The sequence below is a fragment of the Empidonax traillii genome, unplaced genomic scaffold (genome assembly GCF_003031625.1).
Source record: "Empidonax traillii isolate 1590-97213 ecotype Southwest subspecies unplaced genomic scaffold, ASM303162v1 scaffold1919:size95438, whole genome shotgun sequence".
In the NCBI taxonomy this organism is placed as follows: domain Eukaryota; kingdom Metazoa; phylum Chordata; class Aves; order Passeriformes; family Tyrannidae; genus Empidonax; species Empidonax traillii.
In genome coordinates, this window is record NW_020957112.1 from 68,575 (window position 1) to 95,438 (window position 26,864).

The 26,864-nt window shown below is 41.1% G+C and overlaps 1 protein-coding gene across 1 annotated transcript; it reads left to right on the forward strand.

Moving 5' to 3' along the window:
* Positions 1 to 297: 297 nt before the first annotated feature.
* LOC114071255 (formin-like protein 18) lies at positions 298 to 15,733 on the forward strand. Its single transcript, XM_027909034.1, has 4 exons — positions 298 to 592; positions 1,122 to 1,197; positions 11,741 to 11,832; positions 15,551 to 15,733. Exons 1-4 carry the CDS (start codon positions 298 to 300, stop codon positions 15,592 to 15,594), a joined length of 507 nt encoding a protein of 168 aa, XP_027764835.1. The 3' UTR covers positions 15,595 to 15,733.
* Positions 15,734 to 26,864: the final 11,131 nt, after the last annotated feature.

Sequence of the window (26,864 nt, forward strand, 5' to 3'; positions counted from 1 at the left end):
AGCAGATCTGAGACGGGCATTAAAGAAGAGCAGCTGGGGGGTGAACAGCCCTCTCGGGATGGGGGAGTGCTGTGCCCACCGGCTCCCTACAGCCCAGCCCGCAGCCCCGCGAGCGCTCCCTCTCGCCGCGGTTTGAAACGAGAAATGTCCGACCGGCGCACCGCTTACACATCATTTAAAGCCAGCTGGTGCCAAGCACCTTGATTTTTGGGGAGAGTTTGCAACCCAGTTGTGTAATTTGCCTTTTTCTTGTACTTCACCGACACGATTCCGGGCAGCTTCCGCCGGCTGCGCTGGATGTGGGACACCTTCTCAGTTGATCTCCTCGCCGTGCCGCACCTGCCCCGAGCCGGAGGGGCCCGGGCTGGCGGTGCCGCTGGGCGGGGAGCGGATCCCGCGCAGGGGCCGCCCCCGCCGCTCCCTCCGCCGCTGCCCCGCGGGGAGCCTCGGTGGGACGGCGAGGAGGACGAGGAGGAGGTGCCTTCCCGAGCCGGAGCGGGGCAGTGCGGTGCCTCTCTCTCTCCCTCCCTCCTTCCGCCTCCCCTCACGCCGCCGGCGCCAGCGCTCCTTCCGCGGCGGCCGGGACAGCCAGGTAAGGAAGGCAGAGCCGGGGCTGCCGGGCACCGGGCGCTTCTCGACAGGCACCGGGGGAGTTCCTTCCTCCGCGCTCCCAGCCGAGGCTGCCCGAGCGCAGGTAGCCGGGTCCGCACCCGCAGGGACCTGTCTCGGGGGGTGTCGGATCACAGAGCCCACCACCCTGCAGCGGCCGCTGTTTGCGACTTCGGAAGTGTGGGCACCACAAGAGCGGAGGGACCGCTTCCTCGACGTCGAGGTGACACACGGACCTGTAAGCGAGAGCAATGACAAAAGCTGCCTTTTAAACGTTTGCTTAAAATTGCTGTACTTTGTGCAATATAAGGAGTTGGTATCTAGGCTGTCAAACGCATGTGAAAGCCAGCATTGCTGAGTATTTCCTTCTTCATGTGACTTTCTTCTCTCTTTCCTTACACCCATGTAACCACTGTGCTCTACTGAAATTGTTCCGCCTCGTCTCAAGGCAAAAGTTGCCTTGTGGGTGAGTTCAGTCATCCTAATAATGGCCCCTGCTTTCTGTCCCACAGCGGGGTTATCCTTTCTTGGCGGTGAATGCTCTTACAGTCCTTCGCGCTGGGATACAGCATACCTGCTGCTTGTGCAGTAAGTGACTAGACTTGCATGGTGCTTTTCCACAGGCTTCCTTTTTGCACCCTTGGAACCAGTAATTATTTGAGCTGGTAACTGAGCTTTTAGTGTAGACATGGCCACAAGCTCCCTGCTTGGAAGGACAGATGCGTACCTTACTGTGGCAAATGTTAATCTGAAACACTTAGGGTTGTTTTATGAGTCAAATAAGTGAGACTGTAGCTTGTGCAGATGGAAAAGCTGACTGTAGCAGAAATGCAGATAAAAAGGTGTCTTGCAAGTACTTGCTTCTGGAGCATTTGTTTTTATTTTAGAATAAATGTTGCTCGTACCTTGTCTGACTCTCGCACCTTTGATAGAGAGAACCCTCCAGTGACTGGAAGATGGATTATTACTTACTGCTGTTACAGAAATGTTTGAAGTATTTTGGGCCATCAAAAGCAGCACACGTACAAACAGGCTCCCAGTTAACTTGAGAGGTGCCCAGAGTGACTTTGCACACGCTTCTCTTACCTTTTGGCACACCAGCTGTGCTGCTTGGATCATGCCACCTGTGCAGAAGAGGCCCTTTGGGTGTCCTGGTCTTGTTTCCTGGGTGCTGCTTTTGTAGGTGGAGAGGTTGCTCCTGTGCAGCGTGTTACTCAGAGCCATTTGGTGGTTACGGTTTTTAAGGGGACTGCAGCAGGAAAGAGCCCAATTGCTATCAGACTCACCTCTAATAGTCTTCATGTTTCTCTAGGTTTAATTTCATATTTTTATTTATTGAGAAATTACATCTTATCATGAAATAATCACATTTATCTCTGCATTTAGTCCTTGATGAAAGAGTGCCTTACATGTTTCTCTAAATTTCTAAATGAATATTAGTATTGTTTTGAACCAAATGATTTCTATATGAGCTTGTCTGCTGAAACCACTGAAAATCGAGCAGTATGGTTATATTAGGCACCTTTTTTGTTTTAGTAAGGTAATGTCAAAGGTGTGAAAATCAAAAACATACTTCCAGTTAGATCTCTGCCTTGAAGGAACTCTAGTTCTCAGCTGCAAGACCTGATTTTATTAGCCCTTCAAAATTTATAGGAATAACACCATTTTTTCCTTTTGAATGTTAATATAGAATTTTAAAGTCTTTGAAATCTTTTTAAACTGTTGATTGCAAGGCAGGTAGAATTATGTCCTAAATTAAGTCACATTTTAATTCTTAGCTGTAGGTGTTCTGGATTTCACATTGCAATGTATCCAGTAACCTGGCTGACTGCCTACAATGGATAAAAAGAGAGAAAAATAATAGAGCTGATAAAACAATATCAGCTCCATATTTTTTCATTTTGCCCTGAAACAACATTGTATTCAGATATGCCATGATAGTATGATATCCTGTAATTAATTTAAAAATAACTGGGAAGTGGTTACTTCCAAAAAATTGTTTGGAAGCATCAAGAAGTATTCGCCTCCACCAAATATAGGTGCAACCTCTTGTAGATTTAATTCCCTCTGTATTGTGTTAGCTTATAAACTGCATGCAGAAGATAAGGTGCAATGGTGTAAGTTTCATACAAATATTTATACCTCAAATATGCAAAACACGTTCTGTTTCTTAAACAATAGAACTCTGTGCTGCCTGCTGTCGATGCAAAGATTGTAAAAAATAATCATTAGCTTTTGTTAACCATTGATGTCTAAGGTGTTTTTCTAGTTTGGTTTGGATTTTTTTCATTAAACTATTACCTATTCACTGCTGAACTTGGAACTGTGCTTTTAAAAAAGGCAGGTTTGTGTATGCCAAAAAAGCAGTTGTAGCAGTCTACAATGGCTCTCCCGGAGAAAGAGGATAAGGAAATACCGCAATAAAAATTGAAAGATATGGAAAGCAGTACTTGGACAGAGTGGAGTACATGTTGGCATGGAGAAGAAAGTCTGAGGTGGTGGATTTTTTACATTTTAAAGAACATATGAAGAACATGTATCATATATTTTTGGATTTGTGCTAGATGTATTTTTATTATTATATAGATGCATCTATTTCCACACAATTACCAATACCTTGGCTTAAAATTGTCAGCAATGATCAGTCAGGTTTTGTGCCATGGAAATTAGAATGATGATGTTCATTAAATGATCTGTAGATACCCATACTTTCTTCCATTATGCAAAATGCAGGGGAAAGACTCTCACTATGTTAGCTGCATCTTGACTGATCCTCCCACTGCAGAGGTATCAGCTCAATTTACCCTCATTATCCTGGCTAGGGCCTCATGCTAGCACTAGGCATTAGAGGTATACTGATACAATGGGGACACAACTCTCCAGAAACCAATGAAATTGGTTTAACAATGAAATTGTGTTTTAACAAATGGTCAATTAGGTCTCAATAAACGTATTTTTGTTAACAGAGGCTGTTACTTCTAAAGGCAAATCATGAGTTTACTCTGCTAGATGTCAGGCAGAGGAGCATTCTGCTCTCCTGCTTCTGGTCTGTTTTTCTGAGTGTATTTTCTAAAGGAAAAACCATTAGGAAAGAAAGGGGTATGCAATTTGAGGGAAACTAATGTTTATGTGGACACATATTCCTTTTGTCTGGTGAGACAGAAGAGGAACTAGGAAGCAGAAGCTTGTGACTGACCACTGCCCCATGGCCATTACACTGCTGGCAGTTCTCAGTCATCCCCTGCTCCAGCTGAGGCACACGGGCTGTGATTCAGAATCAGGGAAAATACCATGTGAGATAAAACCTTGAAAACCAGATAATTTCTTACACATGGGGAGATGAGTCTCATTGTAGTAGGTGCTTTGCGGGGAGGGGAGAAGGTTTTTGCAATTTCCTGGGCATGGAGGTGGGATGGAGTAAGGAGAGATCTGTTCCTTGCAAGCATTGTGAAGTGGCCACTGTGTTCAGATGGGATTGTGAAGTCTTGGGAAGAAGACTCCTGGAAGTAGGTCTGTCCATCATGGTCAGGGTTTACCTTTCTTAGGAAAAATGACATCAGCTAGGAGCAGTCTTTGGTTTTGACAATACTCAAATGTGTAGGAGAAAAATTATATTGCTTAAAAGATACCTCTTGGTTGGATGACTGTTCTGTATTCTGGGCGGTTCAGTAAAGCTCATGCCTAGCTTGGTGTGGTCCATCCTTGGTATGGTGGGCAGGAGACATGGTTTTCTGGGGCTTGCTGCAGAGAGAGGAGTTCCTCTGAGAGAGTCTGAGCCTGGCCAACAGCTGATGTACAAGAGCTGTTGTACATTGCTCTTCTGCTGAGTGAGGCCAGCCGTGTAAATCAGCTCCTGGTGACTGGAAGAAGTGTTTGGCCTTGTTTGCAGTCACAACTCCTCTTCTTAGGCAATGCACCAGCTGCCCACTGGGCTACCCTATTTCAGCTCTTAGGGTAAATATCCTGTGCAACATTAAATGCAGGAAAAAGGAGAAAAAAACCTGTAGTGTGCTGAGGTATGTGGGACCTGTGCAAAGGCTTTCTTGGCACTCCTGCTTTTACTCATTCATGCAGATGTGTGAATGGGTACCACTTTGCCACACATAGCGTATAACTTCATGTGTGCTCAAGTAGGTCACAGCTGAGTTTCCTCTCAGGAGGGGTTTTGTTTAGCCCTGTGCCTATTACAAGCTGTGATCTGACTAACTTGTAAGATCTAGGCCTTGTAAGATCTAGTTTCCACTTGAACGTGAGGCAGAAAAAGATGGCTTTGTGTGGTAAAGGAAGCAGCATCTGGGCAGGAGACTGGGACCCTGCCCTTCCAGTGAGCACACTGTATGTTAGACTGGGACAAATTCCTGACCATTTATGTTTATTAAACAAAAAAAGGATCTTGTTGGGGTTTTTGTTTTGTTTTTGGTTTTTTGTTTGTTTTGGTTTTGGTTCTGTTTTTTGTTTATTTGTTTGTTTTTCTACACAGGATAGCCACATAACTTGCCATCAAACTCAGGTGATATCTGACCTTTTGTTTTAGCTGAATGTTGTACACCTGTCCTAGGCAGCCCTGTGCACAAATCTTTTCAGGTTAGCTGTGCTAGCCTGTGGGATAGGTGAGATAATCATAATACATAAATTCTTAATGTATTCGAGGTTGCTTCTTGTCCTGTGAGTTACAGGATGTCCTATATCACAGGCTCAAGCTCCATATCCTGACAGAAAGAATAACTGTGTGTGTTTTCCCTACCTCCCCTCCCCAATTATGAACATCTCTTCCCAGCTGAAGTTCCAAACCAGATCAGTTCCCAGTGGCAAGATGGGACGAGCAGAAGAGGGGGGGCCTCACCCACTCTGGATTGTGTGACCCTGTGGGGGTCTGTTTAATCACTGGGAATTTTGGGAGAATGACAGGTGAAAGGGTGTGAGAGCAGTGAGAGGAGGGCCGTCGTTCTGTGTCAGGGCTGCAGATGTCTCCTCTGTCATCCCAGTGGCTTTCTCTTCCTACCAAGGCACTCTCACCAAGTGTGAGGGGGCTTACAGTTATCTGATTAAAAAAAAACCCACCAAACCAAACAACAGTCATGGGAAAGAAGCAAAATTCTCTCAATTTTGTTTAGTACTTTTCTGCATCTTTTAAGCTGAAACTAATCTGAAAGTCAGTGTGATGCTGGCACTCCCCATGAAAATCTGAGACCTAGCCATAAAGGACTGTCTTATCTTACCTTTGCAGTGCCTTAACTTTACTCCTTGTAATTTTGACTTCAACAGGAGTAGATTGTGGCAGCCCAATTCTGGTAATGCCTCTTCTGTAATATCCTTGTGTCTCACTATAAATAACCAGAGTGGAGTTATATACCATCAAGAATTAGTGACTGCACTGCATGTCTCAAAGACTTTAAGCTGAATGTTGTTCCTTGAGACAATAAATGTCTTGTAACACCTGACAAGTGCCCTTATTCCCTGTTTAACTCACAGCAGTTGAGACAGCTCAATATCTGAGAACTGACATCAAGGAGAGCAGAGGTAACAAGCTGCTTTACTAGAGATGCTCACTACCTTGCATTAGCAAGAGGAAAGGGAAAGCATGAGGCCACAGCACTGCTTCAGTTGTTTTTATTTACAGATTCAGTAAGAAGCTTTTCCCCTGAATTAAAACTTATATTTTGACATGAGTGAGGTAAAGTCCTTTGGTATTGCCTGTTGCTTAGGCTGCACTGTATGTGAAAAAATTCTTTAAGGTTTTTTTTTTGAAAGGACTGGCTTTTCATTCCTGTATATGGCGACTTTATTAGTAAGTGGCTGCAATGCAAGTAAAGCAAGGAATTCTTTCACTACTTCCCATGGGCAAGCAGGTGTTCAGCCATTCCCAGGAAAGCTGGGTCCCATCACACATAACAGTTTCTTGGGAGGACAAATGTCGTAACTCCAAACGTCCCCCTCTTCCTCCTTCTTCCTCACATTTTATACACTGAGCATGATGCTGTATGGTACAGAATATCCCTTTGGCCAGTTGGGGTCAGCTGACCCGGCTGTGTCTCCTCTCAGCTTCCCATACCCCCCCGGCCTCCTCACCAGCGTGGCAGTACAAAAAGCAGAAGAGGCCTTGGCTCTGTGCTAGCACTGCTCAGCAATAATAAAGCCATCTCTATATTATCAACACTATGATCAGCACAATTTCAAAACACAGCCCCATATTAGCCACTGTGAAGAAACTCAACTCTACCCCAGGCAAAATCAATCTAACATAAAAGGGTAAGAGACTCTGGAATCACAAGAATGCTGACCTTGCCAACGCCACTGCTTTGCCAGATGTGGGAACGGTAGTACAACATCTCAGCTGAAATGTGAATGGTCATTCATTTTGTGTTCAATGTCTTGTGCTTGTTTTGTAGTAGAGGGCACATATCCTGGTGACAACGATGCAGGGGAAACTTGACAAATAGGAACTTTCAGTATTTCATGTTCCCACTTGCTGCCTTGGGTTCTGACTTGTAACTTTAGATATATCAGCACTGTCTGTTGGGGCTAGTCAGTAGGTGCGAAAAAGCAACACTTATCAAGTGACCTTATAATACTACCTAAAAATGAAGACTTTGAGGGTAAATATATCCATTAGTCAATGTGAGATGTGGCCAGTACTTCATCATCTGAGTCAACTTCACAGCTTTTTCTTCAATAGAAATTCCCCAGTTTATTATTGGGGTATTTCTTACTTCCACGTAGTCTACAAGCTGGAGAACAAGTAGTTCTTTAGTAGCTGGAGAACAAGTAGTTGTTTAAGGGAAAAAAGAGTTCTTGGAGTGTTTGGAAAAAGAAGTAACTGAGGAAGTATTAGTCATTCCCTGTGTATCAAGCCAGTCATAATTTGTATGTATTACAGTCTTTTAGTTAGAACATGTCAAAAGAGTGTCTTGAATGCTAAAATCAAGCAAGCTTATTTTTTGTGTAATAAATCCCATGCTCACCTGAGATTGTATAACATTTGAAAAAACAAACTCAAATTGTGAAGAAAGTGAATTAAATGGACTCCTTTACTATAGTTAAAAAGAAGAATAGCCTCAGGCACTGTTGATCTCTTTCCTTTTTTATATTTTTCTTCCCCAAAGGTTTGATTTGTTTTGCTCAGATTTACAGTTTTGTGTACAATAGCAATTGTCCTCCTGCTTGATGGTGAGCTTTAGGATTCCTAAACAGAGTTAGTTCAACCTCTGATTTAATAGAGCTTTTATTTTTCTAGCCCTCTAAACCTCTGACTTCCTGGAGAAGTAGGAAAAGCTTTAGCACAAGCATCGCCCATTTCCTTTGCCAATTTCATCTTTGCCTGTTTCTTTAGCAAGTGGGTGTTACTGTTTCTCTTCCCTTCTTATCGGCAGGAGATTTTTGGAAAAAAGACAGCAGCTCTGCTTTATTAAAAGTCCACCCAGTGCCATAGGCCAGTGGGGTACCAGCGGAGTAGCCTTGATCTGTGTAGAAGTGAAGTATATAGACTCTGCTCTTCTGGAGCTTCTGCTCCTCCAAACCAATGCCATGTCAGTTTGGAGGTAGTTCATAGAATCACAGAATCATAGAATCATAGAATCAGCTGGGTTGGAAAGGACCTCTGACATCATCAAGTCCAACCCTTGATCCAACACTGCTGTGGTTACTAGACCATGGCACTAAGTGCCACATCCAGTCTCATCTTAAACACCTCCAGGGACAGAGAATCCACCACCTCCCTGGGCAGCCCATTCCAATGCCTGATTACCCTCTCTGTAAAGAATTTCTTCCTAATATCCAACCTAAACCTCCCCTGGCAGAGCTTAAGACCATGTCTTTTTATCTTACTGATACTTACCTGGGAGAGAGACCAACCCCCACTTGGCTACAACCTCCTCTCAGGTAGTTGTAGAGAGTGATGAGGTTTCCCCTGAGCCTCCTCTTCTCCAGGCTAAACAACCCCAGCTCCCTCAGCCTCTCCTCATAGGACTTGTGTTCGAGTCCCATCACCAGCCTTGTTGCTCTTCTCTGGACCTGCTCCAGCACCTCAATATCCTTCCTGAACTGAAGGGCCCAGAACTGGACACAGCACTCCAAGTGTGGCCTCATCAGCGCTGAGTACAGGGGAAGAATCCCTTCCCTGGTCCTGCTGGTCACACTGTTCCTGATCCAGGCCAGGATGTCATTGGCCTTCTTGGCTACCTGGGTACACTCTGGCTCATGTTCAGCTTCCCATCAATCCAAACTCCCAGCTCTACCTGGCTACTCTCCAGCCACTGTGTTCTTCCATTTCCCTCTCTAACACTACTTTGAAAAAAACTTGCTGGAATAAAAAGGACTGTTTCCTTTAGAAGATACATAAATATTTAAGGGGGACAATATATATGGTATACGATATGCCTCTTCCCAGTTCAGACCCTGACCTGCCCTTCCTGTTCTTACATTATCTTCTACCTCTTCTCTGTCAGCTGAGTGTCAGTTATATTTGTGCAAGTAAACCAAACCAGTGTTCTTCACCAGACATTTATGTTGCACAAGTGAAGAAGCAAATCTCTTTATGCTCTGCCTCACCTGGGCAGCTCAGTCAAATTCCTTGCAGCATCCTGAGGTCTTGGTGATGGCACCACAGAGGGCAAGACCTGCTGTATGTCATCAGAAAATTAAGTCTACTCTGCTTTGTACACAGTATTTAGAATGAAATAAACCTGAGCCACAATGTTTGTACCTGGTAAAGCCTTCCATCTCCCTTTTAAGGGTAATGTCAAATATTGATGTTTCAAAGTCTTTTTTTGTGCCTTGCTTTCTTGTGTCCCAGACTAACTTTTGGCTTTATTGTCTTGCATCAAAGAACATTACAAGTGATATAAAATTAAGGCAAAATAGTCAATGCAAGTAGATATTACAGAGGTTTTATGTGGAAGAACTAAGAAAAGCTAGGAGTACTCAACTCTAGAGGAATGAATAAAAATACAAGAAGTTAATGAAGATAGTGAAAAATCAGTTAATCCTTTGTATGGTATCCCATTATTTTATTGCTAACTCAAAGTTATTGCTAAATAATTTAAAGAAAAAAATGCCCATGTCAACATATTTTCTGTATCGTGGATGGTAATGTAATTTTTGTTTCATAAAACAGAGGTTCCTTTCCTAAATAATTGTTCTAGGAAGAAGGTGCACTATAAAGCTGTGAAAGGATAATGTAGTAATTGGAGTGTATTGCTTACAGGAAATCCAAGGAAAGAGCAGTAGCTGAGTTTATAAATGATTTGGAGACATGTACGTATCATTCTCCTAAATCATCACTGTAAGGGGAAAGAAATCCTTTTGGTGCTCTTACCACTTTTCCTGAGCTGTTCTGTGCGCTTCGGCTCTACTTCTCTTTTGCAGTGGTTGATGAGTTGATCCTCCAGTCTGGTGTGATGAACCACCGTGATGCCAACTGACCCTATCTAGGAGGGACCATCATTTTTCAGCATTGTTTTCTCTGCTTACTCCAACTATCTAAGTTATAATGCTAACAGGAAACAAATGCTTGTATTTTGTAAAATGCAGTGAGCCTCTTTCCAAGGAATTTTGGAAAACTGGTTCTAGCTGCAATAAAATACTCCTTCTGTGTGCTTACATGAGTACGTTTCAGCTGAATAAAGGATATTCTTCAATATGATGATCTCAGAATCTCCAGTCAGAGTTGTCCCTGAGTTACCCCTTAGCCTGTTTACTTGTTAATATATATTTAGTGCAGGCAAATATAAATCTGATTTTTGTAGGGTTTGCTTAGATATAAAATTAACCATTTATTGTTTGGCTGATTTTCAAAAAGAGATGGAGGTTTTTGCAAAACTTTGAGTATATATTTAAAATTTATTAGAACATAGTACCCCAAAATTGCATTTCTCTCAGTTAAAAAAAATCCGAACTTGCATATGATAGAAGTTTGTTGGGTTTCTGAGAGTCTGCTGTTAAAAAAAAAAAAAAAAAAAAGGAGAAAAAAGTAAATATAAGTATTTTTTTACTTCTCCTTTTTCTGGCATATGATGTTTTCCAAATGTTATGACAGGATTTCCCCCCTCCATTTGAATTTCAAAATTATGACAGATTTTGCTAAGATATATTTCTTTTGTATTTGTTTTTCTGTGAAATTTATCTTTCAAACAGGCATTAGTAACAGTTGTATTTTATTTTTTTTTAGTTTGAATTTGCAACCTTAGATGTAGGGCAAAAACACGATACAAGAGTATATTTTGCAACCCTTGCTTGCACTGAGTAGTAATTATTCAAATAAGCCTGTGCTGGATACTTACGTGCATAAATATTCACGTGTAACTCAGTTTGTAGTTTCGTGATAAAGCAACAGAAGCTTCATCAGAAAAACCAGGGTAAGGAGTTCTCCTTTTCTTCTTCCTTCTGTCTGCACTGTTTCTGCTCTCTACCCAGAGCAGCTCGTATTGCCTGTTCACTTACCCCACTGCAGCCATTTGCAGGGACTCAGTATGACCTTGATCAGAAAACTTATCTGAATTAGCTAAAATGAAGGAGGAAAAAGTATTCTGAAAGACTTACATATTTGAGTCAGAATTACAAGGCACCACCTGTGTATTTAAAACCAACATTTTGGTACTTTTAAAAATTGAATTAGTGAATAATGTTAAATATCCAAGTCTGGAATTGCTACTGGTTTGAATTGATGTGTCCAAAATCTGAAAAGAGCTGTTGTGCAGGGTGCTTGAAACCCAAGTCAGAAAGCTGAGGATGTTGATTTGTTAGAATGAGCATCCTGAATGCCCATCAGCTTAGCATTAAGACTTTGCACTAAAGGACCCAAATTCCTAGGGAAATGTTATTATTACTAACGAACTGTTGAAACTCAGAAAACAGTTCCACCTTGATTTTATTTTTGTTTTGAGCCAGAAACAAATGCTTGCTGTTGGTGTTTGTTTTATGGCTGTTGTGATGTGTGTTTTTCAAAGTGCCTTTTTTCTTGTGAACCCCTCCATGACTGTGTGTGATGCAAAACTTTGTGCCATAAAAGTGACAATAACTTACTACATTTGGGTCAGAGAATCCCTGGTCAGATTGGGATACACTTTCTCTTTTCTATTTACTAGAACTTCCACTGGGACTTTCATACATTTATTGAACTGTTTGAATGTTACAGGTGCTTACCATCACACTGGCTTATGGTGACTAATTGTTTCAATAAACAAACACAATCCAGGAGGTGGGAGTGGGAACCAGAAGATTATAAGGGTAGTGTTGAAACACCTGAGCTTACCACATCAGTGCCTCAATTTTCCCTAGTGAAAACTGGGAAAGGTGACATGCATAAGAAGCTCTGTCTACAAGTGAAAATGTACTTTGTGCATCTTGACCTGTCAGATTTATGTGAACAGTTGTTTTCATTTGTTTTAAGAGAGGTGTGTGGTGACTTCATGGCTCTGTAGGTGAATATTTGTATAACGTGAAGATAGTGCGAGTTGATGCAGATATTTCGATACCTAAAGTTGAGAATGTTTTCCCATCATAAAAAAAGCTGAGAATCTGTAACTCTTTCTGATTTCAGTCATAATGCTGAGTCTTCAGCATCTCTGCAAACTAGATCATATTTGTTATTATGTAGCTAAGGTTGGCAGGGAACAGGGCAAGTTCTTGGCAGAAGTCATACTGTTAAAAGTTTATATGGGTGTCAGCATGAAATTCCCACAGCTGTTTATAACAAGATAACAATGTGTCACGCAAACAGCTTCATGTTCTGAGGGAACAATGGAGTGTTTGGAGAGGAAATGTGCAGAAAATATCTAAAACTGTACTGAAGAAAAGCAGTGACATATGGGTTTGATAAGGAGTAAGGGTGACTGTTAAAGGGGCTTCTTAATGAAGTGTTGGAATTTCAGAAGAGAATTTCCAGAATAATAGGTGGGGGTGCAGTTGTCTTGAGCTTTATTTATTGAGACAGAAATGTGTCTGGAGTCACTGACTTGGAAAAAACTTCAAACAAAACAGGTTTCTGTGACCAAAAGCAGATTCAAAGGCTGATCTTGTGACCTGGGAAACTGGTTCTAATCTGCTTAGATCTCCATAGCAGGGCTAATTTCAGTGTAGCAAACAGGTGTAGACATTGACCAATTACATTATTGATATTTTTTAACCCCGATTTTGTCAAAAGGATTTTTTTCTCTTGTGTAATGTTAATACGACCAAAGAGGGATGATGGGAAATGAAATATTTTAGCATTATCTGTATTGAGAAATCTTAGTTAATTTTGAATCCCTCTTATCCTCTCTGGTGCAGCAGTCTAGGGATCTCTGAGATCACAGTTTCTCAGATGAATAATAATTACTTTTTTCTTAAGTGCCAGCAGAGAATTTTTACTGTTGAGAACAGAATAATTGTTTTGGGTGGGAGAGCCTATGATGGGAACCCTTAAAGGTTTGTGTGCATTAAGCTAGTGTGAAAGTTAATACTGACTTCTAATTTTTTAAACAATGTTTGTATTTTCAGTTTATGGTAGTATTTTTCCTTCCACAATTACCTTTAAGATTGCCAATTTATTTTTAGAAGGGCAATAAATCAGAATTGGACAGCTTTAGTAGTTAATGAATGTATTCAAGATGATTACTAATTAAAAAAGATCTTGCCTTCTTCCCAGGAATATGACATGACCAACAAAATGTAGGTGTGTATACATATCAGAAGAAGAGAAATAACAAAAAGAGATTATTGATAACAATCACAATTTCCAGTCCAATTATAGTCTTTTACTTATGCATCGTAACCTGGTCTTATTTTATAGTTCCATGTAAACTGCAGAGTAATTTTTTTAGCATATGCAGAAATATTCATTGGAAAGAAAAGGGTTTTTTAAAGCAGTGAACAACTACATCCAGCTGTTGAAATAGCAGGAGTATGGGATATGAGCGGGTTAGCCAGGTGGTGCCATGGGCAGAGCTGGCAGAAAGCGAACAAAGGGAAAGGGGAACAAGGATTTCTGGAACAGCTTCTCCACAGGCTCTCCCACACCTTTCATTCCTGCCTCTGTGCCACCTCATTTGATGAGTCCATGCAGGCAGCTGTCTGTGCTGCGTGATGAAATGTCTGGTTGGATCCCTTCCCTAGCCTGCTTCCCATGCCAGTGGGAGGAACGCTTGCACCCGCACAAGGCAGGGTGGCACGACAGGGCGGCGGTGAGCAGGTGAGGGAGGAGGTCGGCTCTGTCTAAGCTGTCATCATTGCAAAGAACAGAGAGATTGCCTGACAATGTCTCTGGCAGGACCCTGGAGCCAGATTTGCGAACAAAGTAACTGTGGGTGAGGGTTTTTTTATGTACTCCTGTGCTACAGGTATCAGTCATGGTGTAGAACTTCAAAGCATCTTAACGTTACTGAGTGACCATATCCTTAATATTTTTTGAAAAATAAACGTTTGTTCTTTGTTTTTAAATTGAAAGCTTCTAAACTACCATTTGTGTCTCAAAATTTTCCTTAATAATTGGGGTGAGTTTTAAAAATTACTGTACTGATGCATCTCAGGCACAAAGGCTTTTGGTAGATGGGGTTATGTCAGGCTGATGACCGGTCACTAGTGGAGTCCTCCAGGGCTCCATCTTAGGCCCAGTGCTCTTCAACATCTTCATAAATGACTTGGATGCAAAACTGGAAAGTATACTAAGAAAGTTTGCTGATGATAACTAAATTGGGAGGAGCTGTTGAAGGCAGAGAGGCCCTGCAGAGAGACCTCAACAAAGTAGAGGACTGGGCAATCGCCTGCTGTATGAAGTTTTAGTAAAGACAAGTGCCAGGTACTCCATCTGGGACAGGGCAACCCTGAATGTACATACAGACTGGGGAATGAGAGGCTGGAGAGCAGCACTGTGGAAAGGGACCTGGAGGTCCTGGTTGATAGCAAGTTTAACATGAGTCAGCAGTGCCCTGGCAGCCAGGAAGGGCAACCGTGTCCTGGGAGGCATCAGGCAAAGCATCACCAGCCAGTCAAGGGAGGTGATTGTTCTGGTCTGCTCTGCACTGGGGCGGCCTCACCTTGAATATTGTGTGCAGTTTTGGGTGCCACAATGTAAGAAAGATATTAAATTCTTAGAAAGCATCCAAAGGAGGGCAATGAAGATGGTAAAGAGCCTTGAGGGAAAGCTGTATGAGGAGCGGCTGAGGTGACTTGGTCTGTTCAGCCTGGAGAAGAGGAGACTGGGGAGAGACCTCATTGCAGTCACAACTTCCTTGTGCGGGAAAGAGGAGGGGCAGGCATTGATCTCTTCTCTGTGGTGACCAGTGACAGAACCTGAGGGAATGGCCTAAAGTTGTGTCAGGAGAGGTTTAGGTTGGGTGTTAGATTCTTCATCCTGAGAGTGATGGATACTAGCACAGGCTCCCCAGGAAAGTGGTCACAGCATCAAGCGTGTCTGAGTTTAAGACGTGTTTGGATAATACTCTCAGGCACATCGTATGATCTTGGGGCTGTCCTGTGCAGAACCAGAAGTTTGACTTTGATGATCCTTGTGGGTCTCTTCTAACTCAGGATATTCTATGATCTTCAATATTATACATAGAACTCTTTTGCAAGTGGCATGTATACGTACACAGACCTTAGCAATTATAACTTTTATGCAGGTTAGGACTTTGTGGTAAAGAGCACAGAGGTACACTCCTGTTTGCCTGGAGCACATTTCAGACTTCTCACCTGTATTTTCTGGGCTGCAGCGTGCCTTATTTCATCCCAGTCACGTACAGCTTTTGGCTTCGTGGGAATGTGCCAGTTCAGACCTCAGCTGAGCAAAACCTGAATTTTTTTGTCTAATAATTAACTTTTGTAAACTTCCAGATGCCGACAGTGAACTCCAACTTTCTGTATATTCAGGCAGTTTCATTTACAAGTAGAAGCTCTTTTTACTGCAGAAATCTCCTACTCTCTGATCCTCCAGAGATGTCATAGTGATTTATTCCTCTTGTCTTCACAGGAATTGATGTTCAATGGCTAGAAAGAGAGCTGACAAGGGGCTGAAATGAATACAACTACTATCCTACAAGAGATTTTGATTAAAAGATCACAGCAGAAGAAGAGGACTTCTCCCTTAAACTACAAAGAGAGGCTTTTTGTACTTACGAAGTCTATGCTAACATATTATGAAGGTCGAGCAGAGGTAGGAGACACAGCTTTATACTACAGAGCGCCTTTGTTCCTTTTTGCTTTTGTATAATATTTGCCTTTTTTTCTACTGTATATCATACTGTCATGAGCAGATGGGGGAAATGGTTATTGGTGGCAAAGAAAGTGAGCTGCCATTTCTCTTATTTACAATGCAGGTTGACAGAGGTGTAGATAACTTATCTGGTAGTCAATATGAACTGGTTCTCAGGGCAGTAGTACATAGCCTGAATGGCAGAAATAGCAGAAAACAGCATTTATAGCTGGTCACCAAGGCTGATTTCTTTTTCTAGAGAGATGAAAAATCACTGCTTTCACAAAGTGGGAAAGAGATGGAAAAACTTAACATCATAGTTGCTTGGGGCTGTGTTTACTGTGAAGGCAATTACTTTAACATCTGGGAATTAACTGGATTTGAACAGGAGGAGCATTTGATAGGAGCAGTGCATTGTAGACCAAATTCCACAGAGATGAGATCCATTAGAGTGGATCATGCAACCTAGTGATTGAAATGAAGCTGGAAATAGTTTATCTTTAACCACACAAACAATTCATTCATCCCTTTTACTGCTTTCTGTGTAAATTTGGTTACACAAGAAGTAACTAGTGTAAATTATGTAAATCCTCGGACCAGCATTTTTTCAAATGAGCTCCAAACTCAGTTTCATCAAGGTCACCTGCCCCCAGCGTGCCCTGTCATATCCTTAGTGCTGGGGGTGTGATTTTCCACTTAACTGAGGCTCCTTTCCATATTTGTCACAGATGCTGAAGGGGATTAAAATGGCTACAAAAGCTAGTGTAACATGCTGTACACGTTGGGAAGACATTTAACAATAAAACTTAATGGAACCAACCCTGCAACCTCTTGTGTCGGATGTTTTAAGAGGGTACAGGAGAGAGCTAAGGCTTACTAAGCATGTTTCTCTGCCAGACCTTGTGGTTGCACCAGAACTGAACTCACCATGCTACAGGATGACAGCAGTCTGTGTGGCTGCCATTCTCTGACACAGTCAGGGACTGAGAACAAGACCACAGACTGTCTGAGGTTGGAAGGGGGCCCTGGAGGTCCAAGCCCTCAAGCAGAGCAAAGATTCTTCTTCACAACCTTGCTGGGCAACCTGTGCCAGTGCTCGGTCACCCGTTGTTTTCCTGATATTCAGATGGAACCTCTTGTCTTTCAGTTTGTGCTCACTGGCTCTGGTCCTGGCACTGGGCACTGCTGGAAATAGCCTGTCTCTGTCCTCTTTGCACCCTTCCTTCAGGCATTTATATGTCCCTCTGGATGGCAACATGACCAGGTGTATCAGTCACTCCTTTTTTGGTGTCATCAGCAAACTTGTTGAGGGTACAAACTCTGCTTCATCATCCAGGTCATTAAGGAAGATCTTGAGCAAGACCGGACCCCTGGGGTACAGTGCTAGTTACTGGCCTCCGACTACACTTACTGCCAGTGATCACTGCCCTCTGTGTCCAGCTGTTCCACATTGGAGTATGAATTAGTGTGTTTTTACTGACTGTGGAGTTAAAGTATGTATGCTTTCCCTCTTCCAGAGAATGAAGAGGTGGGGGCCTAAGAAACCCTCTGAAACATGTCTTGCATGATTGTCTTGTGTCAGCTCACATTCAGAACAAATAGAAATCTAACAAACAGGTTTTGCGGGTCTAGTTGACACCCTTTAAGAAGTTACCACTTCCAGCTTTCCCTTCCAGCTTTCCCCTTACAGTTTTTTTTTTCTTCCAGCTTTCTTGATCCCCTCCAGGTTAATGTCCTCTGGCTAAAATACCTTTCCAAGAGACTGACTTGTGAATCTGTCTGAGAGGGGGTTTGAACTATGAGTTTTGTTTGCAGTGAGATGGAGCAGGTCTGTCCATAGTGCCCTCAGCTGAGGAGGCAGTAACTTCTTAAAATGTTGCAGTTTAAGTTACAGACAGTTGGGCTGAAATATTATGCCTACACCAGGCCATCAGTTTGCTGCTGAAACAGGCAGGTCCATCTCATCCCTGTCCCAGACTTGTTAGCTTCCCCCATTGACTTGAATTGGACCTGGCACTTCTTGGAACTCCTACTGCTCTGAAAAAAAAAAATTGCTAATCGTGGAATGGCCTGGGTTGGAAGGGACCTTGAAGAACATCTTGTTCCAACCCCTCTGCCATGGGCAGGGACACCTTCCACTAGACCAGGTTGCTCAGAACTCCATCCAACCTGGCCTTAGACACTTCCAGGGATAGGGCATCCACAACCTCTCTTGGCAACGTGTTCCAGTGCCTCACCACCCTCACAATAAAGCATTTTTTCCTGGTATCTGATCTAAACCCCACTCTCTTTCAGGTTGAATCCATTCCTCTCTGTCCTGTCACTTGTAAATATCTCTTTCTGTCTTTCCTAAAAGTTCCCTTTAGGTCAGCAGAAAGATATTTGATCTGGTTTTATTTTTTCTGGATTAGTGTTCTGCTGGGTTAGCAAGCTGCATAAGCTGGGTGCAGGATCTAACAAGCGCCAGAGGCTGTGCCAAGTGGTGGAGGAGAACAGGATGCTCCAATTGTTGACATCAGCAGGTTGTTAGATGGCTCAGTCATGACACATAACTTTCCAGCCTAAAACCATTTTTATTTTCACTGTTCTTCCCATTTTAGATTCTTTTAAACATTAATCAGCATTTTATTTTATTAACAGTATTGTCTGAAAATAATGAGCTCTGATCCTAGAGGGGCATATCAAATATTTTTATCTGTTTGAAAAAAAAAATTAATGTGTGACTAAGATCTCTGTGACACAGTGGTAGTTATTCCTTTATGTCACTGGACAACTTAAATGGAAGAAATGTTTGAGGGTTTTATCATTTGTTTGGTTATTGTTTGTTGTTTTTTTTTTTAAGTCCATTACAGTGGCATTAAATTTGCATTTACAGTAAGACAGATGCATATTTTGGCTGAAGTAATTTATATATAAAGAGGAAAAAAGTTATTAGAGATCAAAATAATTCTTCCCCCTCTGAATAGTTGGGGGTTTATTGCTGAAATAAATGTGAATACTGTTTGACTTTAAAGACATGACAAATGAAAGGATGGATACAGACTGATCTCATTTCGGGCTTGGCAATATTCAAAGTCCAGATTGGTAAGATAAGCATGGAAATCCCAAGCCGAGAGGATCCCACACCCTCATTTTAATCCCATAACTGCAGTGGTAGCAGTCTGCCAAGGGTGGCTGAGTTCTGCACCTCCAGGCAAGTGCATGATTCCCAGAGTGGTTGTTGGCCATGCTGAAGTATTTTCTTTTCTTCCATTTTAACTTCTATGGGAGTTCAGTAAAGAGTTCAAGAAAAACCCAGGGTTTGTGGGGACGTGAATAATCATACCACTTCTTTTTAAAACCAATACTAAACTAAATCTCGTTAACCAGATTAGTCAGTACTCAAAGTGTGGGCTGGTCAGGATTGTAAATAAGGTGACAGATTTAGATATTTGGTATGTCTGATGACAGAAATGGAACATTTATGGCAACAGAAAGCAGTCAACCATAACAAATACCGTTCTTGTAAACGCTGCTGAGAGATTTAATTGTTCTTTGCAGCTGGTAGTCAGGCATCACTTGCTGTTTGACCAGAAACTGCACATTATAGAAGCGTTCTTCTCTGGTTTTTTTTCGGTCCTATGTCCTGACAAAGTGCCATTTTACCTGCTTGGAGCAATACATGATTATCTCTGAAACATGACAACAAGCAGTGGGCTGAAATCTTGTTTTAACTTGCTCATAACCAAATTAAATTTTTCTGTATGTGCTTTCAAGCAGATCAAGCTCCCTGTCATGGTACAAAGTGCCTACAGTGGAGCTGGAATTGCACTGCTGCAATGAGAAGTAGAATTATAGTTTCTACACTTAGCAATATTGCTCTACTGTAGGTCATGGAGGAGGTGTGTGAAGTATCGATGGAGCATAAATACAGAATTGGTGAAGAGGCTGAATTTTGAGACTGATTTCAAAGTACAGAATCCTGAGGAAGGAGAGTCCTGGTTTAGGTCACCTGTGCAAAGCTCTACAATTATGATAGATGCATTGGGAAACCTACTTCGTGAAGGAAGTCAGTAGGACCTTGGCTTTTATGGTTTAATTTCTTCTGGGCATTATGCTGTTGGATAAAAAAACCCTGAAGAAATACCACTTTTAGGTTTGTTAAAAAGATGGATGTTAAGAAGCTTGAAAATAAAGATACATAGGGACAGACTTGCCGTAAGCATCATGGAGATAAGCTTTTACGGTCAGAGAAGAGGAATATTCTGTTTAAGCTGGGATGTCCTCTGGTTTTGGTGCTTTTTTATTTTTTTCTTTTCTTTGTCATGAATTCTGAGAATTAGTAAGTGTGACTGTTGGGGAAATGCCATCATTGCACTGTTGTGCAATATTGGGCTAACAACAGTTACAAGCATATAAAAGACCGAATTAATGTTGTTTCATGAAGCCCTTAATGGTTTATCTGCTGTCATTGCTGGAAACCATATTTTCTGTATTTTTTCCCTTCATGTTGCAAAAGCTGCTATGAAATCTGAATGTGATGGGCTCCATTTGTAATGAAGACAGAAGTTCATTGTAGTAAGAAATAACTCAATCGGTCTCCAAGCACAGAGTACTGGTCATGAATGTATAAAAATAGGGAAGAAGTAAAATATCTTCCCATTCTGAGTATGCAGAGGTACTATAAAAACTGAATACACTGCAGTCAGAAAGACTTAAGGTATGTACAGTGTTCTCAAATATGCATTGTAGACTTAACCAAGCCTGCTTTAAACACATTTATATAGACAGTAGTAACTATGGCGATTTGAAAGTGGGAGCTGGTGGGCATTTTTTCACAAACTGGCCCTGACTCGAGAACTGCTGCACTGTTCTTACTGGTGTCAACTGGAGTAATTGATTGCAGTGCAACCTCTCTGGATAATCTGGTTGTATAGCAAGGGCATATAGTCTACAGAGGAAACACTTAACTTGAAATATTTAATCAGGAAATCTCTTTTCAATTTTGTGTGTTTTGGAAGGTCAGTATAAAACTTCAGGTGGGCTTCTGTTCATTTTCCTCAAGTATTTTTTTCCAAGAAATCAAAAAATACTAATCAGTAGGAAATTAATAAGCAAAATGAAGCAATTTTGAAGTGAACCTACTTGTTTGAAAATCAGGTATTTCATGAAGTAATAATAAAATCTCATTTTGAATGCTTTTTGTACTTTTGAGCAGCAAAAATTTAGCCAAGTTTTAATATGACTTTTTTTTTCAAAATTGCTAATTTCATCTTGAATGGATTGCAGGTTTGAAATCCAAGGAGGCATTTGTGGAAATAACAGCATGTGTGCATGGCCCTAGGTTCGAATGGCCATTTTCTGTTAAAAGTGACCTCATATCTTGCATATTCCATTTAAATCTCTTGAGTTTATTTTCAAAGGATTGGTGCATATACATTTTCATCTGTATCTGGAAAATCAAACCTTAGTGTTTATCAAGGAGTCCACTCTGAAATTTGAAATACATCAGTAAATTTGAAATACATCAGCTGAACAGGGGCAATTGAAAGGAGGAATCACTTTCCCAGTATACCTGGTGGCTGGTGCCCCACGCTGCAAGTGCCCCACACACTCCTTTGCAGAGTGGTTTTGCTGCTGCAAGGAACAGCATCATTTATTTCTCTTGAGTTAACCAACAGGACAGACCACACAAAAATAGCATCGAAGCTACTGTGCCCATCAGAACGGTCCACCAAGTACTCCTGGTTTATCCTCTTTCTCCTTGTGTGGCAGTAAGTTTGACTGTTGTGAATTCTTTCTCAATGAATGTTGAGAAGGTTGGGAGAAGATGTTGGGACGGTCTGACAGCCCTGACTGGAGCAGGCTTACTGCTTCATTAAAGAGCCATCGTAGCAAGTAATGTGCACTTCATACAAGTTTTAGTTAGCTTATGCTGACAGAGCATCTCGCTTGAACTTAAAAGCGCCAACAGACTACAGGTTTTTGCTCTAGTTGGCATTTTAGGCAAGGGAAATTCTTTGAGATGAAGGAAAGATAACGAATGTAGGTGTTAAAGTACTTCTCATCAGTGGAGCAGTTAAAAGGAGCTGGTTTGCGCAAGTGAAATGACCTTCTAGTTCGTTGGTTTGAAAACTTTTGTACTGACGTTTCTCATGAGTGTGGTGCTTCCTCAAAACTGCCGTAGATCTGGTTAAAATTTCAAAAATTCTTATAAATGTGTGGATTGTTAGTATCCTTCATACCTATTGAAGCTGTGGAATGTTCCCTTTCACCACAGTGTTTCTCTGTGTGTCTCATCTTGCTTAGAAGTGATACACTTTAGTTTGAAAGTGTTGCTGATGTGTGTGGTTTGGTTACTGTCCTCCCACACATGGCACAGCCTGGTTGCCATTAACCTTTCCAGCCCACAGCAACTTGCACTGACCGTGAGTCTGAAGCTGAGTATGAGTTTATCAACACTAAATTTCTTTAAACTTTAGAATTTTATTGTTTGCTCATGTTTGCTGTATATACTACAGTTCACAGCAGTAAATGGTTTATACTGAATTTTTCGCTTTCAGATGTTATAGGCTAAATCCTGGTCCCTGTGGTTACCCTGCGTGTGTTTGGAGGGACGGACGTCAGTGGTGTTAGAGGGAGGACAAGATGGGGGAGACTTAGTGCTGCAATACCTGCTAGCTCTGGAATGGTTGCACGGAGGATATTGGGGTAGGCACAGCACGTACCTATTTATTAGCATGCATGAACAATTTGCTTGTTCAGAGATGGCAAATAATAGCCCTTGAGGAAAAAACTTACGTGTCTTATTTAGAAGGATGCTTCTGTGCAGTCAAGTAGAAGGTGGCTTTCTGATGACCTGATCCTGGGAGGTGCAGAATGCTCTTGTCTTCACTGGAATTAGTGGTATTTGCCATCAGGATCAGACTTGTGTGAAAACTGTCTTGCGTAAACAGCAGAACTGTTACAACTAACAAAAACCAACCAGGTTGTAAATGAAAAAGGGAGAGTAAAAACTTGAACATTCTTGGGGGTTGCTCATTTTGATAGTCTCTTCCTAAGGAAAAAAAGGTCTTCTCTAAGAGTTGTGTTTGGTTCTTGTAATTTGAATATAGAGGAGACAGAACCTATTGAAATTACTGTGGTGATATTTTAAGGAAGGAAAAATAAAAACTCTGGGGCCCACTGTAAAGCTGCAGGTTTCAGGGTAAAATTGTGTAATTTCATTGCCACACTACTCTTGTGCAAGTACTTCCTATGGAGCATAACAACATTATAGAGTTCCAAAAACCTACACTACGTTGTTTTTGTTTTTGTTTTGTTTTTTTTAACAGAATACTGATACCTTCTACTTTTGTTTATTCCTATAGTGATTATCCTTTATTATTTTTCATTTACCCTGATTTAGGTGATTTCATTAGTCATTGCATAGGTGATTTAATTATTTTATATAAACAAAGGCACATTAAAATGCTTCTGATCACTTACTCTTGTTTTTTAACGTAAGATAAATCACTTCTGAAATGAGTACATTGCAGAGCTTTTTTTGTTCCCAGTCACAGGTCATAATGATAGAGCTTTTTTAAAGAGAGAAAGATAGAACTTGTAAGTTTGTGCAATAATTTTTTTTCTTTCTAGTACTGGAAGAGGATTGTGAGTTGGTTGCTGTGTTCCACTCTAGGAAATAGAAGTGGATATACACTTCCATATGAATCACATTGAAGTCCTTAGCTGTACTTACTGGGCATGTACCTTCACAACTGTCTCTAAGTTGTGTTGTGGCTTTGGATAGGTTCAGCTCTTACTGTTTAGCAATTTTAAAGGGAACTAAACACATTTTTTCCCCAACATTGTCAGAAAAATAGAATGAATCATCATTTTAAGGTGCAGTCAGGACAGATGGATTGCTCAAAAAACACACTTTTATGTAGATGTATATGTATAAAACATTAAAGATACAATGATTAACTTGTAACAGTGATTTTCAGCATAAATTATATTGTTGAGCAAGCACAACAATGCATTTACAAATTATCCCATGTAGTATGATGCCTGTCGTATCCATCTGGATAGGCAATATTATGTTTGTGCACCTTACGAAATACTAAAGAGTAAAATTACATGATGGAGTAGAGGGCTTTTCAAACTTCTTCACAAGATCTGTATTTAAAATGCTAACTCAGAGCACAAGTAGCCACCTTTTCTAATTTTATAATACCTGTATAATGGCAACAACCATTGCTTTTGTAAATTAGCAACATTAAGAAAAATGTTTTGCAGTTGGTTACATAGAAATCAAGTCAGAGAATTAGCAAGTGACTTGGTAATCTGTAGATGATTGACCAATCTATGCTCTTCATGTTACAATTTGCCAAGCAAAGTTACAGACATTTTTATTTATAGAACAATACCTGTATTGTTATTCCTATAGCAATAATTTCCTACAGCAATAATTGCTGTATAGAGATTTCTTTGCTCCACCAAAGTAAAGGAATTGTGAAAGATCCATCTCTAATGAGAAAAAGTGATGTAGAAAGCTTAAAGTAAATACACAGATACAAAAATAATTTAAGCCATGCTATCTTTATATAGATTTAATTATTTTGTGATAGCTGCTAGTCCCCCACAACAGCAGCAAACACTTACAGCAAAAAACCCAATCCTTCTGTGGAGCTGAATGTGCCAACAAGTGAGCAGAGACATGGTGTAAAGCATTGATGAGATGTCGCAGTGACCAGCAAAAGTTTTCCTGCAGGTTAGTTGTTATGCAGCAAAAGCCCCAGAGCCCTCATGGGAAGAGCAAAAAGGAGTCAGGAGGAAAGCAGCCAAGAGAATGTGAAAAGAAAAATTTCAGACAAGGTCTGGATGGAAAGTCTAGCAGAAAACAGTAGATGCTGATATAGGGAATCACGAAGCTCCATCTTTCCTGGTTTGTTTGTTCCTGTATCCCTCCCTCTCCCCCCCAGATTCATGAAAATAATTTGTTAAAATAGTTTTTTTGCTCATAGGCAGAACTACCACATTTGATGATGCTCCAGAAGACCCTAAATATTGGCTGAAAACCCAAGAGAAGAGATAACAGTAGTCACAGTTGGGGAAATTTTAAGCAGGGTCAAGTGAAAACTGTTCAAGTCAGAGAAATAACTTAAAGCTTTTCATGTGGGGGCAGCTTAGCAGATGCGTGGGAATACTCACTTGTAAAGAGCAATTCATAAAGAAATTTAAGTTGTAAAGAACTTGGTTGTGTTGTAGTGATGACTCCCTGTTCTCTATAGCATCCAACAAAATAAAGGTCAGTTATAAAATGAGGATCAGCGGTAATTTTTAAAAAAGAATCTAAAGAATTTAAAGGAATTTAAAAATTCTTTTAAAAAGAATTTTGATGGAAAAAATCGGATATAGGTGAAGTTGAAAAACAGGTTGTAGTTGTTGAGACAGAGGCAAGACATGGATATTTACCTTATGACTAGACAGGAGTGGATCAGTCTTTAAGGGGTTAAGAAGGAAGTGCTGGAAGATAAATGTGAGAAGGCCTAATTTTAAGAGTGCAGAGGAGAAGCCAAGAAACTGTAATCTATGAAGATAATTTTAAGAAAAGTGCAAGAAAAAGCAGACTTGTTGAAGTTACCTGGAAGATACAAAAATTGCACATCAGCCAACAAAGAAACAAAACAAAATAACCTCAGACATCTGTGCTCTTCTACCATGGGGTAACAAGTCTTGTGGGTAGCAGAGAGGCAGCAGATATCCTGTGTAAGGGCAGTAAGTTTCGAGGAAGATGTGGACCTACCTGTGAGATTCAAGAATAGGAACAGTGGGAAGGATGAGGTTCCCAAACGCCAGTGATGAAGGGTTGGTTGAAGGGTTGGTTGGTGGAGCAGCAATTGTTGGAAGCACAGAGATGGAGTTGTGATAGACAAGAATCTCCAAAGACAAACAAAAACCTCTTGGCTCTGTAGTTGTGGAGTCCATCATCTGAACCTTGACAAAGTAGATGAAACAGCCAGTGCCTTGACTAGGTGACCTCTTGGGTCTTCTCTTGGGTTCTGGTCACTCACCTGTTGATGCCTATGGGCTTGGGTATCCTTTCTTTTTGGCTTGGGTTGTCCAAGGCTAGTGTTCAGACAGCATGAAGGCTGTGTTAGGGGGTAGCTGAATGCAAGGTGTCACCCAGCAGTGGCCCTGAGAGGGGAAAAAATAGGGCAGAAATGCTACAACTAGGCTGGGCAGACTCAGACCTCTGTGAGGACTTCAGGGAAAACCAAGATGAGAAGATTTGTTTGAAAGAACCTAAAGAGATATGCTGGTTACTTTGACAGCTGAAAAGTTGTAGGTTATTTAAGGCCTGATACAGATGGAGACCTGGCTGATTTACTGTGTCTATTACTCTTATGTGGTTGCAGCAACATATGAAACTGCAGTTGTGTATGTTTGACTGACTGCCTCTTGGTTGCAGGAGAAGAGTAAATGACAGAAAATGCATTATAGTCATTGGTTAGGAAGTTGCATCATTACTATGTTGGATAATTTGTTTTTGGGCTTTTCATTCTCTCCAGTGCTGGTGGCTGACATCTGCTGAGCAGCCAGACAATGGTGATTGATTCTCAGTTTCTTAATTTGCAGGACAGGTGTTTTTGTGTTTGGTGGTTTTTTGTTTGGTTGGTTTTTGGTTGGTTGGTTGGTTTTTTGTCTTTTGTTTGTTTGTTTGATTGGTGTTTTTTCCCCTTTAAATTCTTCTCAGGAGTCAGATATTGCATCAGGTCAAACTAGATCAGAATAGTAGTCACCTCTTGCTTTTTATATTGATTCTGGCCATTTTAGAAAGGTAAATAGAAATACTTGATACTTACTTTTCTTAAAATAATATTAAAAAATTAATTGAAAGGAGACAGAGCATTCTTCAACACCTCTGACACGCTGGAAAATATGGGAATGGAAAATATGGCCATTTAAAACCATTTAAAACAGTAATTATACTTGCATAATCACTAATTGCTTGCCTCGAGAGAACAGCAGTATCCAATCAGTGCTTCTTATTGCTAAATGGCAATACTATTAAAAAAACCTGACAAACCAAACAAAAAACCCTAAAAGCCCAACTCCTCCCCCCCCC